Below are 17,087 nucleotides of genomic sequence, written 5' to 3'. Positions count from 1 at the left end.
TGAAAAACTTCAGGTAAAAAAAAAAAACTCAATAAAGCAGGGCATCATTGCACTTCTTTCTGTTAATATATTCTGTAGCATCTCTAACTGGATGTTGTATGTAATTATGACCTTTTTCAAAGAAACTTAATCTCATTTTAAAAATTAATGGGGAGTCAGTACAATATATGCTTTTACTGATCTGCCTCCACGAGCTCAATCTTAATGCAAAAAACTTGTGATATCATAGTTTAGTAGGTAGAGAGGCAGGTAAAACTATAGGGAGCTATGGCCATACAATTTTAATTTTGTGAAATTTATTAATACAGTTTGCACAACCTTGGAATAGCCCTTCTAGACTTTTCTGGTAAATAAGTTCTCCTTACTAATGTAGGTTTTTCCCCTGTCCTGCTTTCTAGGAAACAGCAAACTGTATTAAAACTTCCCTGGATGGCAAGAGCCTTCCCCTAGCTGAAGCAAAGGAGCATCAAAGAGCGATACATTTTTTGCATGGGTCATTTTCCCCTCCAGTTTATTCCTACATCCCATGGTCAGAACTCATCACTTCTGTCTAGTCAAGTCAGAAATCTGTTAGCTTCAGAAACTTAGGGCATACTGGGAGAAATAACAGTGTTATCACCACAGTAGTCTTCCTCTGGATCTTCTGGTGCTGCGCTGATGTTATTAAATTTCAGAGGATTCAGCTGGGAAGCAGAAAGCAGTGCTTTTCTTGGTTTCGTGTTGCGTGGTGTAATCAGAGATTGCCGTTTCTATCTGTGACATCCATGTTTTCTGTAACATGAAAAATAATTTCTAAACCAAAACAATCTAAAAAAGTTCCAGTAATTCAGATAGATAAACACTCAGAGCCTTTAGTTTTATTTAGTGTTTCTTCATACCCATGCTCATAATTCCTGAAGTGAATGTGAATTATCCCAGAACCGACACTCTCCCAGTTGCTCAGGCCACTACATGCTACTGGAGTCTGTCTGGGGCCAGGGATTTCCAGTGAAGGTTTCAGTTTTGTTTGGAAGGCAGGATTTTAATGCTCTGTTTGCTTGAAATAGTGAAGTTTGCTGCAGGCTATTTCGCCTGTTTTTGTGTAATATTTATTAATTTAATGCTGTCCCTGTAGTTTGTGCTCCCTGTTCCTCTGATTAAGACAGCTCCAGTGCTATCAGCATCACGAGTTCTGTCCCCCTCTGAGATCTGTCATGTGCTGCCACATGAATTTCAGTTTCTAGCATCATGCTGACAGCATTTAGCTCTATATCTACTGTCATCCAGGTATGAGGGCAGGGGGTGATGGCTGGAGAGATGGATTTAAAATACGTAACTTCCTTCTCTCTGTGCTTGTCCAGATGGTGTGGGTCACGGAAGCTGAGTTGTCTCTGAATTGCTATGATTAGACATTACAAATTAGTTGGCAGCAATATGAGCTTAAGGTCTAGCTGTGCTTCTCCCACCCCAGGATTTTTATTTTGCCTGGTCAGGGGCTGCTGTCCTTGCTGTAATGCACGTAGAGACACTGAGCTTTGATGCGAAGAGTAAAAATGCATGAGAAGGGGCAGCCTGTTCTACTTCATGCTACTCTGCAATTCAGAATTTTTTTTTATTGACCCATCTGGTTGTTTCTTGCGCATGTTTACACCCTGAACAAATTAAACACATCGCTTCGAAAAATAGAAAGCTGGAGAGATAAATTGCATGACCTGTGGGTCTAGGGAGTCCTAGCAGGTGAGGGCACAAGCTGTGTGTGGCTGGCAGAGCACAGAGCCTGGCTTTGGCACGGGGCGATTGTACTGACCCCGTCTGGAGCTGCCGGTGGAGGAGGGTCCGATGCGCAGTGTGGTGGTGGTTTCACAGGGGTTTGCTAGGTGGTAGTGGACCCATTGGAGGCAGGATTTAAACTGTTGAGCTTTTCAAGGCTCAGGGAGGAGAGCAGGGGATGGGGGGAAGAGAACAGAGGGCAGGGCAGTGGTATGGGCAGGAAGACCAGCAGGATCATATTTCAGATCTGTGTTTTCACGTGTCTGCTGAGTATTGGGTCTCTGAGAGAGAGGTGGGATGGGGCAAAAGATTCACTGCACCTATATTCAATGTGTCATATGCTCCCCGTGCAGTCAGTAGAGTGCAGTATGGCAGCAAGAGGCAGGCAGGCACGGTGAGCCAGGGCCTTGCAAGGGAGCTGGGAGCCAAGGCAGGCATCTCCCACAAATCAGGAGATCTAAGAGGCAGCTCGCAACGTAACAGCCCTCTGCTTGGGACAAGTCAATGGGAATATGGCATGTATGGCTTCATTCAGTTTGCTGTCTCCATTTTGATATAGCTTAGTGTCACGGTTTAAAGCTGGGCTGGCGATTAAACCTGCAGCAGACGCTCTCTGTTAACCCTCCCCCCCCACCCGAAGGGAAAGGGAAAGGGAAAAGAGAGAGAGACTTACGGGTTGGAAAGTTAAAACAGTTTTAATAAACCTATAATAATGAAAAAGAGTATAATAATAATATTGGAATAATCAAATATATACAAATATATATACAAAACCAAGATCGAGCTCCCCCGATGTCGGCAATGTCACCACCGGCACTGCAGGGCAGGCTCCGGGAAGCCCAGGCTGGGCCTAGCGACAGTCGAGAGCTGGATTCAGGGATGCACGGATCGGGATCAGGGGCAGCAGGAAAACAGTCGGAGTCCTCCTTGGACACCGGCCATAGCAGAAAAGAGCAAGAAGAGCGAGACCCTCGTGATCCCCCCGCTTTATACCGAGAATGACGTGTATGGGATGGAATACCCTCGCTGGTCAATTTTGGGTCACCTGCCCTGTCTGCTTCCCCCTGCAGCTGCGACCCCCCTTCGGCTCTTCACTCATAAGCAGTGAGGAATTCAGCAGTGACCTTGGTTTCTCTAAGACTAAGTACAGCAAGAGCCTTACTGCACAACATCCCTACCAGTGCCTCAGCGATAACTACAAACTTCGAGCGTTATCAGTCCTGGAAGCAGACACTGTCTGCAAAAACATGCAGTTAGTTTCAGAAAGTGCAGTTACTTAGAGGAGACTTAGCTGAAAGTAAAAATCACTGAAAGGAAAATCGGCCTGGTTTAGGCCAAACCAAGACACTTAGCTAGCTAAAGACCCTAGTCTAATGGCCTTCACCAATAGCAATCTTATCTAGATCATCTTCCATTCTGCTTTGTAGAATCACATCAGCTAAAGCCATGAGCTCATCTTGGCTAGCAAAGTTTCTTTAAAAAACATATTGATCATGCTGAGATTGGGCTTCTTGGGAGCTGAAATAAAGTAGTTAGTTCATTCAACCGGTGCTGGCAAGTCTACCTTTCCTAGGGCTCAGAGCCCTCGAAGTCAACAAAATGTGGTAATGCCACCACATCCAAGTGAAAAGAACCTTTCACTGCAGGGTTTTCTCCTTTGATAAACTGGACTTGGGAGACATTGAGAAGATGGTAGCCACCTGGTGTGAAGGCAGCTTTGGAAGGAAAAAGTAATATTTCTATAGCAGGAGAAGGTTGTGACTTCATGAGTAGATACCTATTCCAAGTACCAACCAGTGACTTGAAAAGAATTCCCTCATTGCCTTTTCCTGAAACAGTCTATCTATCTACTGTGATTTACTTTTAAGAATTAGTATTAGTGGTAGTTTAATTTCTGTGCATTAGGTAGCAGAGAATGAAATTCAACTTACATGAGAAAAAAAAATACTTCTGTGAAGTGCCTACCGCACTTTCAGATGTTACATACAGCGCTGTTACTAGAAATGTGATGTGGTGTGAAAATGAGGGGTAAATTTATGTAACAGTGGGATTAATCATACCATCTGTTCAATCTGAAATTGCAAAATGGGTGTCATGCATAGATGAGCACGACACGGTTTTCTGATCTGAGTACTACCGCATGTGAGTTGGGTGTGGGGGGGTTGTTTTGGTGTTGACTTCTCTGGAGGGGCTAGCCATCTTCATTTCTGTGACATAAGAAATGACTTTTTGTTTAGCAATCAGAAATGATAATGTTTTTCAACAAGACTACAACGTGCTATCGTCGTATAGCACGACAATATAAAATTGGTACGTGTTCAACAGCAAAAACGCTGTAACAAATGTGTGAGCCAGAGCACTGGGGTGTTATTTTGTTTTGGTTTGGTGTTGGTCAAATGTCACAACTGTAATAGATTCTTAGCACAGCATGGATGCTTTTAGGCTGTGATCTTTCTTTAGGGAAAGCATAGTTGTGATTGGAGAAGAAAAAAAGAGTGTGCTACTTACCTTGGCTGTCTCTGTCTGAGCTTGTAGCAAGAAGACTGCTATGCACTGATGATACCTATTTTCATGCTGTATTAGGAAAGCATTTCGCAGGCTGAAGACTGTGGAAAAATATAAAGAAGTGATATAAATTCCCTCATGGAGCTCTCAGTCCATTGTCTGGTTATGACTGAAGAAATGATATATATAATCATCTTTTCTGATTCTTAACAGGGCAGTGCACCCTGATAGAGTTAGTTTTTTGTTGTGCGGTAAGCTTTGTTGTTTCAAAAAGTTCATTCTGCTTGCATTTGTTTTATTTTTAATTACGTTATCGTTGTGCAGCTAAGGTGCTTTTGAGTCTAGCTGGGGATCGTTAAGAGAAGTTTCCATTCAATGTGGACTAAACCATAACTGAAGTCAGAGAAAAACAAATATCAAAAATTAAAGAGAAAGGCCCCATTTTGATTTTATTTCAATCAGATCTGTATGACAGCTGCCATGCAGGGAAGCAGCTGCACTCAGGCTAATGGTGGGTTTGGGTCCTTCCTGGGGTCATGTGTATGAGTCGGTGATGCTGCCTGGGGTGTGCCTGGTCAGCTGCCAGCAGCAACGTCTTGCAGGGCCAGGCACGTTGCCAGCAGCACTCCAGTTCGTGCCAAACTTCTGCAGGAGAAGTTAATTGGCGACAGCAGCATCTCGTGGGTCCTGCAGATGACTTTGAGTATCAGGTAGCAGGTTTCCCTGCAAGGGGACAAGTCAGCACCAACGTCTCATGTCCAGCATGAAGGGGTGGCTTAAGTCTGCTACAAAGCAAGCTTTGAGAAAGAAGAGGAGGGGAAAGCATCTTCAGGTAGCCAAAATCCTGTGGCAGACAGCAGGTGTGCTTGGGTGGGCTGGTAGTAGCAGGGAGGGGGACACAGCAACCTGTTACAGTGCACCAGATTCACGTGGAGTTGCTTTTTTTAGCTGGAGTTGACGTTGTTGTAAATGAAGCAACGGCAAGCAAGGTGCGGGATTGCCTCCCTGCGAGCGGTAGCCCTAAGCGGAGCCCTGCTCATGAACCCACGCAGCCCAGAGGAGAGCACGGATCTCGAGTTGCCAAGACAAGGCAGTATTTTTCTGAATCTACTACAGTTGACATGTATTTTTGATAACCTTATCTAGTTCATACAGTTTCCTCTGAAGCCTTGCACTGTGTAGAATATCTTGCTGCTATGTAATGCTTCTTGTCCAAGCATTGCCAAGTGCTCTACAGTCAGACCTCAAAAAGTTGCTGGAAGATAAATGTTCTATAATCCTAGTTCTATAAAAAAGAAATGTGGAGCACAGACTGGTTGCATTACTGCAGCAAATCAGCAGCAGAAATTTGTAGCAGCAGAGGCGGTGCGTTTCAGAACTCATGCCTTATGTCTGCCTGCGGTTAATGGGAAATACAACGTTGCAGTCCTAAAAATGAATTTTCTAGGCAATGCTCAGCATCAGGCGCTCTGCAATGTTTTCTAAAAGAAATTCTGTGGCTGTAAAGATTACCAGTCTTTGATATAGCGACATACCAGTGTGTCTGGCCCCTTCAAACTTGGTGTAAAGCATTATTAGTGGAGCAATAGTAAGTAATTGCAAAGATTAAATCCAGAGCAGAATGTTGAAAGGAAAGCGATTTCCTAATCGGAAAGTATGTTGCTGCTTACGATCTTCAGAGATGGATTCCTGCTATTACACTTACATTTAAAGTTACATCTCTGTACAAGGTCCTGGCATTCACAGAGTTCTGCCTTTAGGGTAGTTACCCAGTGTTATGAGCACACTATTATACCTCTTATCCTGTCACTGATACGTATCAGGCTTTGGGCTAGAATTATCCTGCATAATTATCAGCCTCCTGCCTGCTGCCAAAAGGGTATTTCTATGATATTGCAATATATATATTTTTTTTCTAGTCCTCATGTTGAGTTATGTTTCTTTCCAAAGTGAGGTCAACCCTCAGAAAACTAATGGATGCAAAAGGACTTGTCAGATCAAAAATCAGGGTTACATTTTTGATTAACGTGATGGATCACTACAAGTCACATGCTGTCCTTTCTGACAATGTGCTAACTAATCTTTTACTGCCACCAGTAGTAAAAGTCTCCTTGAAACTGCAAATAAATTGGCAGCATTCCCCAAGGTCACACATTCCTCAGTAGTCTTTTACTTATTTATTTCTTTTCTGCAAAGGGACATTTTCCATTGACACTGGAAGTTTTGCTGTTGTTTTACCCAAAATGGTGGAAATCTGAACTGCAAGCTCTCTATAGTAATTTTTCTCACTATTTTTGTTGTACCCCACTCCAAGGGGTCCTGCATTGGGATGGAGCTTCCAAGGTGTTACAAGCCTACAGGTAAATAACAGACTGCCATAGCTAGAGCTGTAATAAAGCTGGTAGGAATATATGGGAGAGAAGTCAGGCAATGAGGTCCATAGTGCTGGGAAGGGCCCTAACCAGTGGCCAGAGCCTGGGCTGGGGTGCAGCAGGTAACTTTGTTCTGCTGGTTGCGGCTGGGTCACAGGGATAAGAAGGACCCTGGTTAGAAATCTCTCAATGTAGCAAATGCTGGCTAGGGAAAAAAAATCCAAAAATCATATTCCCATCTCTATTATGGCTTTTATGCCCAATGTTGTATGTGCAAACTGCGGGGTGGCTGCATTGCTCTCTCCAGCACCCAGAAGCTGTCGACGTTGAGTCTGGTCTGGGCTTAGGCAGGATCGTGGGGCTGCCCTCCCGTCCACCCGGCGGGCGAGAGGCGGCCACTGTGTTTGCTTCATTTCTGCTGGGTTGATAGGCAGACAGACAGTGCCTGGAGTGTGTTTAAGAAAAAGGTTATTCTTCTCTGTGTTTTCCCACTTATCCCATCTTTAGTCATTTGCATTTTGTTGCCTACCTTTTATTTCCTATCCGCATTGATGCTGAATGCTAATTACTCTGGGTGAATATATTTCAAGGTTATCATAAATTTTATGGGCTCTAGGTTTATTTTCCACATCTGTTGATTTCTTACAGAGCACTCTGGCTCTCTGAGCTTTTCCTCCCGGTCTTTAGGATTAGGATGGCTGGCAGGCTCTGCAGCCTGGATATTTGTATTTCTCTTATTTTTCTTTGATATAGGAGGGCCCTGAGATCTGTGCAGTGTTAGACTGAGGTATGTGAAAGCCTGTATGAGTGGCTCAGGCCAAGAGGAGGCCTGAATTTTCATGCTTGCTCTCTCACCCAAGCTCTCATTCGGTGACTCCAGGGACGTTGCTTTGGTAGGGTAGGGCTGGTCACTCTCTGTGGAGGTTGGTCCTCCTCGTCTCCTCACCCAAGGACACAGCAGCAGATGTTATTGGGGCAGTTGCCCCTGGTGATGCGTTTGGATGTCTGTGACTGAGGAAGCACTGATGTATGGTGGGTGATTTCCATCCTCAGTATCTGGTGGGGAGGTGAGTAGGAGCAACAGCAGAAGGTAAATCTCTTCAGCCTCCTTGAGAACTGCTGCTGCACACATGATGAGGACATCCAGGAGAGCAATGCGCTGGGGTGTTGGGCATTGGGACAATTGAAAAAATGCCACATAACTACTGCAGAATTGAAAATGTAGTTGGGAAAGAGGCCCGGGGTTTGACAGAGCGCATTAGGACAGTTAGGGCAAGGAAATACTTCTTTTGTGAGAAAGAAGTCATTGGAATTTTGATACCTCCTTTGGGGTGAATGGATAATATCTGACAGTTGCTGGTGTGTACGTCAGAGTGACTGTTAGAGGCAGGGGAACATGGAGTGTAATGTCGGTGTTAGCAGGTCATTCCTCACAGTAAGAGCAGAGCTGTGAAGCCAAACAGTGCTGAGGCACCGGCATTTGCACTCCAGGCATCTGGGGGTGGTTTGTGGGCAAACAGCGTCTTATCTTTACACTGCCACCTCAGTGCACTGAGGTTGTATTTCTGAAGACGTTCAACTGCACGTGGACACGTACCTATAACGTGGACGGGGTCAACGTTTTTCAGTATCAGTCTGTCTAGTGGGATGGGCTGGTCTAGGACTGTGCAACATCCACCCTCTCTTATGAAGGACTGCAGCTCAGGAGTGAGGGAAGGACATACAGGGATTAAGCTGGTGTCTGAGCCCCCGTATTTCTGGGAATAGAAAATGAAGTTGGGTTAGCTGGTTGTCTGCCACCTGCTCATGAAATATAGGCACTAAACAGCCCTACATTATGTGCTTTCTCTTACCAAAGGTACTCAACTTATTTGCCAGAGGAACCCCAGAGAAACTCATCGGTACCTGGAGCTCTCACACCTTGTACTAAAATGCCACAAGAGAAGCACAATACAAGTCCACAGGCAGAAAGCAGTCAGTCCAAGGTGTTCAAAAGTATTTTTTTTTTCCACCTCCCCCCTTATTTTAATAGCAGGACTTTTTCTCCATTCCTTGGAGGTGTGTTTCCCCATCTCTTCTCACATACATGCTGAACACAGAATTGCTGGGACTCTGGGTGGGTTGCAGCCCTTCATGGAAGGTTCACCAACACATATACGTAGGGCAGCCCTCAAAGAGAATTGCCTGTGGGCACCAGGTCCCTTGAATTCCTGCTCCCTTCGTCCTTCCCATTGCTAAGGGCTGGTGCTGCTGGTCTAGAATCTCTCACTGCATGCCTCCTGTATCTCTTACAAAAGCAGAACACCTGCTTCTTTAAAAAAAAAAAACAAAACAAGAAGTCTTTAAATCAGACACAAACTCCTTGAAATTTAACTTAGGTCCACTTAGCCTTAATTTACATCAGCTTCGTAAACTTAATTAGCTAGATGCACTCCTACACTGAAGCTTTAGGAATTTCAGGTCATCCAGTGCCTTTTTTTGGTGGCTAAATACAGATGTTTATCATCTATAGAACTCTCTCTATAGTACCTTTCATAAATAAAAAAAATCTTAAACCAGTCATTATATCTCCATTTTAAACTAGGGGAAATGAAGGCAAAGAGAGGACACATACAACAGGCTGTGTTGGAACTGAGAATAAAGCCAACCTTGCACCTATTTTAGCATTTCCCTGTTTTGTTTCCTTCTTTTTTTTCACTTCTTTACAACAGTTCTGATATCTCTGGGATAAAAATTTCTCAGGTTGCTGGACTGAGTCATGAGGGGAGCATTAGAAAACTTCTTACATTCTTGAAACTTTTCTGAGCTTTAGGAATCCAGCACATCAGAACAACACCAGGAAAATTTTAAGGTCTTGCAATGTAAATTCTGCCTATCATAGCGTTCCTGTGACATACTGAGCCTAGAAGCAGGGTTTTGAATCAGTGCTATGGGTTTCTATTAACATAAGGAAGCATCATCCGTCCTTCACGCCAATTAGTCATCTTGTGTTTTTATTGTTAGATCAATCTTCCAAAGTACATTCAAAGTATTTACCAAGCTAAAAACCATGACAACCTCAACCATGTGTGTCTCCATCCATTATTACCTTTTTGTTACGTTTAATTTTGGTAATTAATAGGAAATCATCGAATAGGAAGAGGTAGATGTCAAGGAGTCTTGTGCTTTCTGAGGAGGAAAACAAAAAAATCAATTTTACGGTGTGATTATTTTAATGAATTGCTACTTCTAAGATGAGGCACATCTATGAATCACTGCATCTTACAAAATGTTTTTAACAAAGGAGCATGGTTTCCAACATAGTACACAACTACTCATCCCCTAGTCTGCTCTCTCAAATGCAGAGCTTAAAAAATCATGTCTCTTGATGATTTTGGCTACTTGTACCTTGTAGCAGCTCCCTCATTATGAAAAAACAACCACTTGCCTGCCAGGAAAAGTGACCTGGATCACCTGGAGTACCTACAAATACAACAATCAGCACGCTATAAATTAGCAAATCATACCTGGTAAACAGTGAACCTTCTGAAAATGGCAGAGATTAAGAAATAGGAAAGTGCCACCTTTTCCTGGTACCTTTAAATACTAGTATGCTGCCCTCTTCACAGGCTTTTGCAGCGATGAAATATTAATTGATAGCATCACAGAATCTCAGAATCAACCAGGTTGGAAGAGACCTCTGGGATCATCGAGTCCAACCATTGCCCTGACACCACCCTGTCGACTAGACCATGGCACTAAGTGCCATGTCCAGTCTTTTCTTAAACACATCCAGAGATGGTGACTCCACCACCTCCCTGGGCAGCCCATTCCAATGGCTAATAACCCTTTCTGTAAAGAAATTCTTCCTAGTGTCCAACCTGAACCTCCCCTGGCGAAGCTTGAGGCTATGTCCTCTTGTCCTATCACTAGCTGCCTGGGAGAAGAGGCTGACTCCCACTTCACTACAACCTCCCTTCAGGTAGTTGTAGACTGCAATAAGGTCGCCTCTGAGCCTCGTCTTCTCCAGGCTAAACAACCCCAGCTCCCTCAGCCATTCCTCATCGGTCATACCCTCCAGACCCTTCACCAGCTTGGTCACCCTCCTCTGGACTCACTCCAACACCTCAACATCTTTCATGAAGTGCAGGGAAAAGCCTTTCAAAAACTACACAAAACAGGGTTGGCTTATCTTTTCTTCCTAGCTTAGAAGTCATGAGGATGTGAGGAATTCAACAACAAACGTCTGTGAGAATGCTTCAAAGTCTTCCAGTCTGATCTCCAAGCCATGCTGAAAACTCAGGTATTATTTTAATAAATATTTAACAAAAAAAAAGGAGGACCATGAGGACCTTCTTACGTGCCACTGGAGATTCAGAAGACTACAAACAAGCAAGTTAACATGTTATTAGACATCTTAAAAAAACTACCCTTCTGTAAGTTTCTATGAAGTCAAAATCTTGGTAGAGGGTTCTCCACAGCATCTCTTGTACAGCAGTAGGCTTTTGTGGGCATTACACAGGAAAGAATTATTTGTTGTAAACTCGGTCTACTGTTGTGGACAAACATTTCTGTTTCTTTGATTTATATTGTGTTCACAGAGTTATTGAATGGCATCAGTTGGAACTTCTGGAGGTCTCTGGTCCAACCCAATGCTCCAAACAGGCCAAGCTAGAGCAGGTTGTTCAGTCAAGTTTTGAGTATGTCAAAGAAGGGAGACTCTGGAACCTCTCTGGTACCCTGTACCAATGTTTGACCAGCCTAATTGTTAACAAGTTTTTCCAGATATCTGTTGGGGGAATACCTCATGCTGCAACTTGCATTGTTACATCTCATCCTTTCTCTGTGCAACTCCAAGATGCCTTTAGCTCCATCTGCCTTAAACCAGCCTTTAGGCAGTTGAAGACAGCAGTAATGCTTCCCTGAGTCTTCTCTTTCTACAGCTGAACAAACCCACTTCTCTCAGCTGCTCCTATTCTCACTCTACAGGATTACAAAAAAACCATGCAGCTGTGGTCTCACTGATCTCAGTTTCATTCCAACATGCACAGTTCACCTTTACACCAAATTTGTGTGAGTCTGTTCAGAGCTGTGACTTTAGGACACGCTTCTTTCTGCTGTGTGGCATTATATTTGACTTGTGATTTCATTTTTGTCATGAAAGATATTTCATTCAGAGAAGTGGCCAAATGCCAGGCACTTTTGTATTGCATATTGCAGGCAGCTGGCTGTCTTGGTGGGTAAGAGTTATGCTCATACCTCCTCCATTTTCTGATTACGTATTGCAGAAAGAAATGTGGACACCCGACAGCCACCCTTACCTCCTGCATTGAGGGCTGATGTCTCACTGCAGGGGGAAGCATTGTCAGGAAAGGACTTTCTTTCTCCTTTGCCTGCCACCCTCTAAACATCAGCAGCAACCTTTTCTTCTGCTCTCCATACCCTGATGTTGCACCTTCTCCTCTGCTACTATAATTCTCCTTACATGGGAAGGAAAACAAAAACACTGAAAAATAGACCGTGTCCCTTTTGCTGCTCCCTTCATAACAGTAATAATGGTGGTAGGAGACAGAAAGTATTGTGTGCTTATTCTCTTCACCTCTGCTCCTGAGGATGTTGGTGAAGGAAATGTAAGACAAGGGCTGTGCTCATTTCTGTCAAACCATTGCTACAGCCCTGCAGACACTGTGGCACACGGCTTCCAGCATCCTTTCAGATGATGGTCTTCTCCAAACTGCCCAGGCTCTGCTTCCAGCTCATGCAAGGAGGAAATCCTCCTCTCCTGTGCAGGTAGAGATTCTGCAGCAGCGCCCCAGCAACAACCTGTGCCCTGCTACAAAACAGTGCCTGTGTGTCTGGAGATGTGAGTCTCCGTGAGTCTCCGCTCTGCCAGGGTGACAGACAGCTGCGAGCAGCGTTGTAGAAATCAACATGCTTGTGTGGGACCACTGTGCTCCCTGTGGAGTTAATGGCATGTTGTCTGAGTACTCTGTTCATAAAAGGGAAGCCACCTGGCAGGATAACCCTTTCTTGTTCCAAGGTATCCATCAAAACAGCAATCTTAGCAGAGATGAAGTATGAAATAAAAATAGGAAAAACCTCTGGACTTTTCAGTAATTTTCAGTGAAACTCATAGCAGATATGGTGCCAGATAGGTGAGGTATGTTGACATCGGTCCCTGGCACGTGAGGCACCTTGTATAGGACAGTCTAAACTTCCTGTTTTCCTTTTGCCACGTTCTTGAACGTGACAGTAGAACGCCCCCTTTGAGTGGCAGTCTTTGGCCAGTCAAGCTGATTTCTTCAGCACCTGGTAGACTGAATATCCAGATGTGGCAACAAGCAATCATGCAGATTACTCATCCTTTTGGCAGTTTGGCTGTTTCTCAGTCTCTCTCTGACAAGCTGTACATTTGCTTTTTCTTTCCCGCACCTTCTCAAATACTGTTGCAGATGTTCATTCTAGACCTGCCATAACAAAATATGATTCTGTTAAGCAAACTCCTGATACAAGACCATTTTAGGGACATTACCTGCTAGTGTTAGCCTCCCTTCATGAAGGAGAAGTCTGTTCACTGAAGACAAAATCTTTTCGCTGTTGTTTTCTCTTAAGCTTTGCTTCAAATACTTGACCCAAAAAAGAGAGAGAGAGAATGGGGAATCTTGCATATCTGATGATGAACTGGGAGGCAACCAGCAGTTAAACAAACTGAGCACATGTGTGCTCTTATCTCAGGCTAAATACATCGCACAGCTAATGACTGAGCATGGCTGTGTTTCTTCAGCAGTGCTATTGCTTAAATGTGTTTACGCTTTTGAAATGTTAAGCTGGGTTTTTCTTTTACGGAGTGAGTTTAATGTTTTTTGCAGCCCTGCATGTGAACAGACATAATTCTTGAGGTGAGACCCACTTGACGATGTTACCATAATGCTGCTTAAAGTCTGACTGTATGGGTAAGGGGGTAAGCACAGCAGAAAGGTGCACATGTTCCCAGGTACGCTGTGTAATTTTTTTGTAATGCTATTTAAATGTAAATAGAAATTTATTTGGCTTAGCCTGAGAAGTGAAAGAGGCAAATAATTTCTACTTCATATCCTTATAAAAAGGTAGTAATACTTAGAATCATATAATCATAGAATCATTTTGGGTGGAAAGGACCTTTAAGATCATCAAGCCAAGCCATTAACCTCACACTGCCAAGTCCACCACTAAACCATGTCCCTAAGCACCACATCTACACATCTTTTAAATACCTCCAGGGATGGTGACTCCACCACTTCCCTGGGCAGCCTGTTCCAATGCCCGACAACCCTTTTGGTGAAGAAATTTTTCCTGATATCCAGTCTATCTTGCATCTATCCCATTTCATTCCACCCCCTAAAAGCAAACACTGGAGAGTCCTCCTGGACCATATGATCGTACTCTCTTGAATGCTAGCTGAGAGCAACCCATGCTGCGATCCAAGGCACTGTGCACATCCTGAGTGTCCAGCTACAGTATTTGCAGTGCTCAGGCTGCATCTGCTCCTGTTAGAGCAGGGCCACCCCCAGTAACTAGAATGTAGACAACCAGCCAACTTTAGACCACACTGTAAAGATAGATAGGAAACTAAACCTTCATCAAGGAAAAATGCCCTTTAAAAAACTGCTTACCTCTGGGACAAAGAATCTCTTGTCACGATCTCAGACCTGAGGCCAAACTATGACCTCTTGCAGCTGCCTGAACTTCTGAAAGTTGTCCAACCACCTCACTTTACCTTCCAGATCCCCTGGAATATGTGAAACATCAGTTATGCCAAGGCTGGCAAAACCAGTCCTGTTCATAGAAGATGCTGAATACTGTTTTTCTTCAGTGGGAGCCAAAGCACCTCACATATGAAGCCCCAGATGAAATCTTGGCCTCATTGTAAAAAATGCCTAAACCCTTCTCAGGTCGGCAGAGCCAGAATTTCAAACCATGCATTCAAACATGCTTAAATTCATTGGTAAATGAAAAGGTTATGTTTACTAATCTGACTGGGGAACAGGGAGAATCATATAAAACTCAATGAAACTGTAATCTTAAAAAGTTCTTTAAAAAATCCTCCCTTTCTGGGGTAGTGAGAGAAAAATAATTTTCATTATATACAGCCTGATCAAAAGTCTGTTGAAGTTAATGAGAATTAATTTCAGGGGAAGTGGTGCCAGAAGTGACTGAAGTATTTATCTGGGATGGGGGCACCTCAGAATGTGAAAAATGGGGACTAAGTCTTTGCTGATTCAGGGCCATTATGGGGAAACCTTTAATGGACCTGCAACTTAAATTCCAAGTTTTTGTGTTGAGTGATACTGCAAATAATGGTTTCAGACACACACACACACATATGGACCAGAAGGGGAATGCTGGGTCTGCAACTATTCCTTATGTCGCTGATTCACTGATCAAAAAATGAGGGCAGATTTTTGTCATGTGTCAATGAATAAAGAGGGGTCACCCCCCTCTATCTATGGTTTGCTTGGCCCAGAGGTATCTAAAATGTGGAATGACCTATTTATTTGCCAGTAATATTCCCCAGATAACCCATGGTCTTTTGGAGCATACCTAAAATTGATGCCCTTGCAGCAGAAGTCCCCAGACTAGCAACAAAACCATCTTATTTTCCCATGGGACCCATTCTGTGCCGAAAAGTGTGCTCCTTGTGTGGCCATCAGGCTAGACTCCTCAAAAGACTTGGCAAGAAAAGAAAGAACCCGTGTCTCTCGTTTAGGTGGCAATTCTGTCATGGGAGTATTTAGCCAAGAAGAAGGAGCTCTAGATTTATCTCTCTCTAGAAGACATTAACTCTCTCTGTGCCTCATCTCCCAAGGAGATGTTTGAGCCTTCAGACTCCAGGATGGGGAAAAGGATAGTGGCAGAGAGCGAGCCACCATGCTGGGTGTCTCAAGGTCCTGGTCTGCTGCTGGTGAGGATGAAGCATTGCCTGGCACCTCTCCCTGCTGAGATTGGCAGGATAGTGTTTTGCTCATGCACTGCCTTGTTTTTGATTTCACTGGGGGCTGCATGAGGCCTTTGTGGAATAAACCTATCTGCTGATGTGCTATGTGACCATAAGACACTTAGAGATGCATTTATAGCTTCCTGAACAAAACTGAATTAAAAAATTATTTAGAATTAATAAATTATTTACTTAAAACAAAATGCAGCGAAAAAAATATATTCCTTGACCAACCCCTTCTTTTTCCACAATAGCTAGAGAAAATCCATAGCTGAGATAGATAGCTCTTCAGCTGCTTTACATCTTAGGACCCTGTCATTTAATGAAAGGTCACTGACATAATATTCCCCTTGTGAGTGCAAATTTATCCTATTAAGGATTATCCCCAACAAATCCTCCCTAGACATAAATCCAACTCAAAGACTTCTTTGTTTGAGATCTTTCTTGATTTGTTCTAATTTGTGATCTGCTTTTAATTGCATGTCACTGCAGATGTTTCTGAGCAAATACAAGTGGCTCACTGATTTGAGAGTCCTGTGACCTTGCTCAGAGAGGCTTTGACAGCAAAAGGGTGGCACCAATCATTTCCTACAGAATGGGGAAGGGCTTAGGATTGTAGAAAGGCATTGCACGTCCTCATTGCATCTCTGCAGGGAGACCGGACCCATTCACACTCAAAGGACATGCACAAAAAAGCCACATAACTTGCTAATTGTTAACTGCACACTTGACTTTTAACCGTAGCTACTTACATATGGACTTTTCCACCTTCTCTTTAAGTGACCAGATAAAGCCTTTCTCTGTTTCGTCAGTGCTCCTCTTCCAGATGTTGTTAAGGAGGAGGGGATAGCGTGTCAGTCGATGGAAAGGAGCGACCAGCAGCTCTGGCAGATGCAGCCTCTTGCACTGTTCGTTTTGTTCACACCACTGCTGAAGACAAGGAAAACCTGCCTTAGGCCTCAGCTTGCTCCCTGGCAGGGAGGTAGCAAACAGTTTTCTGCATCATCAGCTGACTTTAATGAGGCAGGGACTAATTAAAAATGAACTTCTCACACAGTGAGAACAAGGGCAGCGTAAAGGCTCTCTACAGGGGGAATCGCATTTCTCCTCCAGATTCACTTTCTGCATTGCTGCTTCCCTTTGAGATGCTGTGGCCATGCTAGCAGATCAAGCAGTGCTCTTGTTTATCTGCCATTTTAATTTTATCAGGAAAACCTCAGTCACATCTGAGGGTCACCTAATGTTTTAGGGTCACCTGCTACTTCCTACTGGGGAACTTTTTCCTAGGCATGAGTGTATGAAATCCTTGTTGGGGAGCAAGCGATGTGAAAGTCCCAGGCCCTAAAAGCTGCAGAGTTTGGCTGCTACAAAGACATGTCCTCCCAGTTTTGGGCTGCCTGTGAGAAAAGCCCACTTCTTCAGATTTCTCTTTCTAGGCTTGTAATGTTGAAGATCAATCTTAACTATTGACAGGACACGCTGGTCTGCTAATGATAAGTCATAAAGAG

The 17,087-nt window shown here is 43.8% G+C and overlaps 1 protein-coding gene across 1 annotated transcript in view; it reads right to left on the bottom strand.

Annotated features, from left to right (window-relative positions):
* Positions 1 to 663: 663 nt before the first annotated feature.
* PLEKHG7 (pleckstrin homology and RhoGEF domain containing G7) overlaps positions 664 to 17,087 on the bottom strand; it is a 35,487-nt gene continuing 19,063 nt past the window's right edge. Inside the window, 7 exon segments of the mRNA XM_068401741.1 lie at positions 664 to 771; positions 4,258 to 4,355; positions 8,224 to 8,383; positions 9,715 to 9,794; positions 13,138 to 13,231; positions 14,258 to 14,373; positions 16,332 to 16,506. Of these exon segments, the coding sequence (XP_068257842.1) occupies positions 664 to 771; positions 4,258 to 4,355; positions 8,224 to 8,383; positions 9,715 to 9,794; positions 13,138 to 13,231; positions 14,258 to 14,373; positions 16,332 to 16,506 (831 nt within the window).

Source organism: Nyctibius grandis, chromosome 5, assembly GCF_013368605.1.
Source record: "Nyctibius grandis isolate bNycGra1 chromosome 5, bNycGra1.pri, whole genome shotgun sequence".
NCBI classification, from domain to species: Eukaryota; Metazoa; Chordata; class Aves; order Nyctibiiformes; family Nyctibiidae; genus Nyctibius; species Nyctibius grandis.
This window is presented reverse-complemented; position numbering and strand designations above follow the sequence as displayed.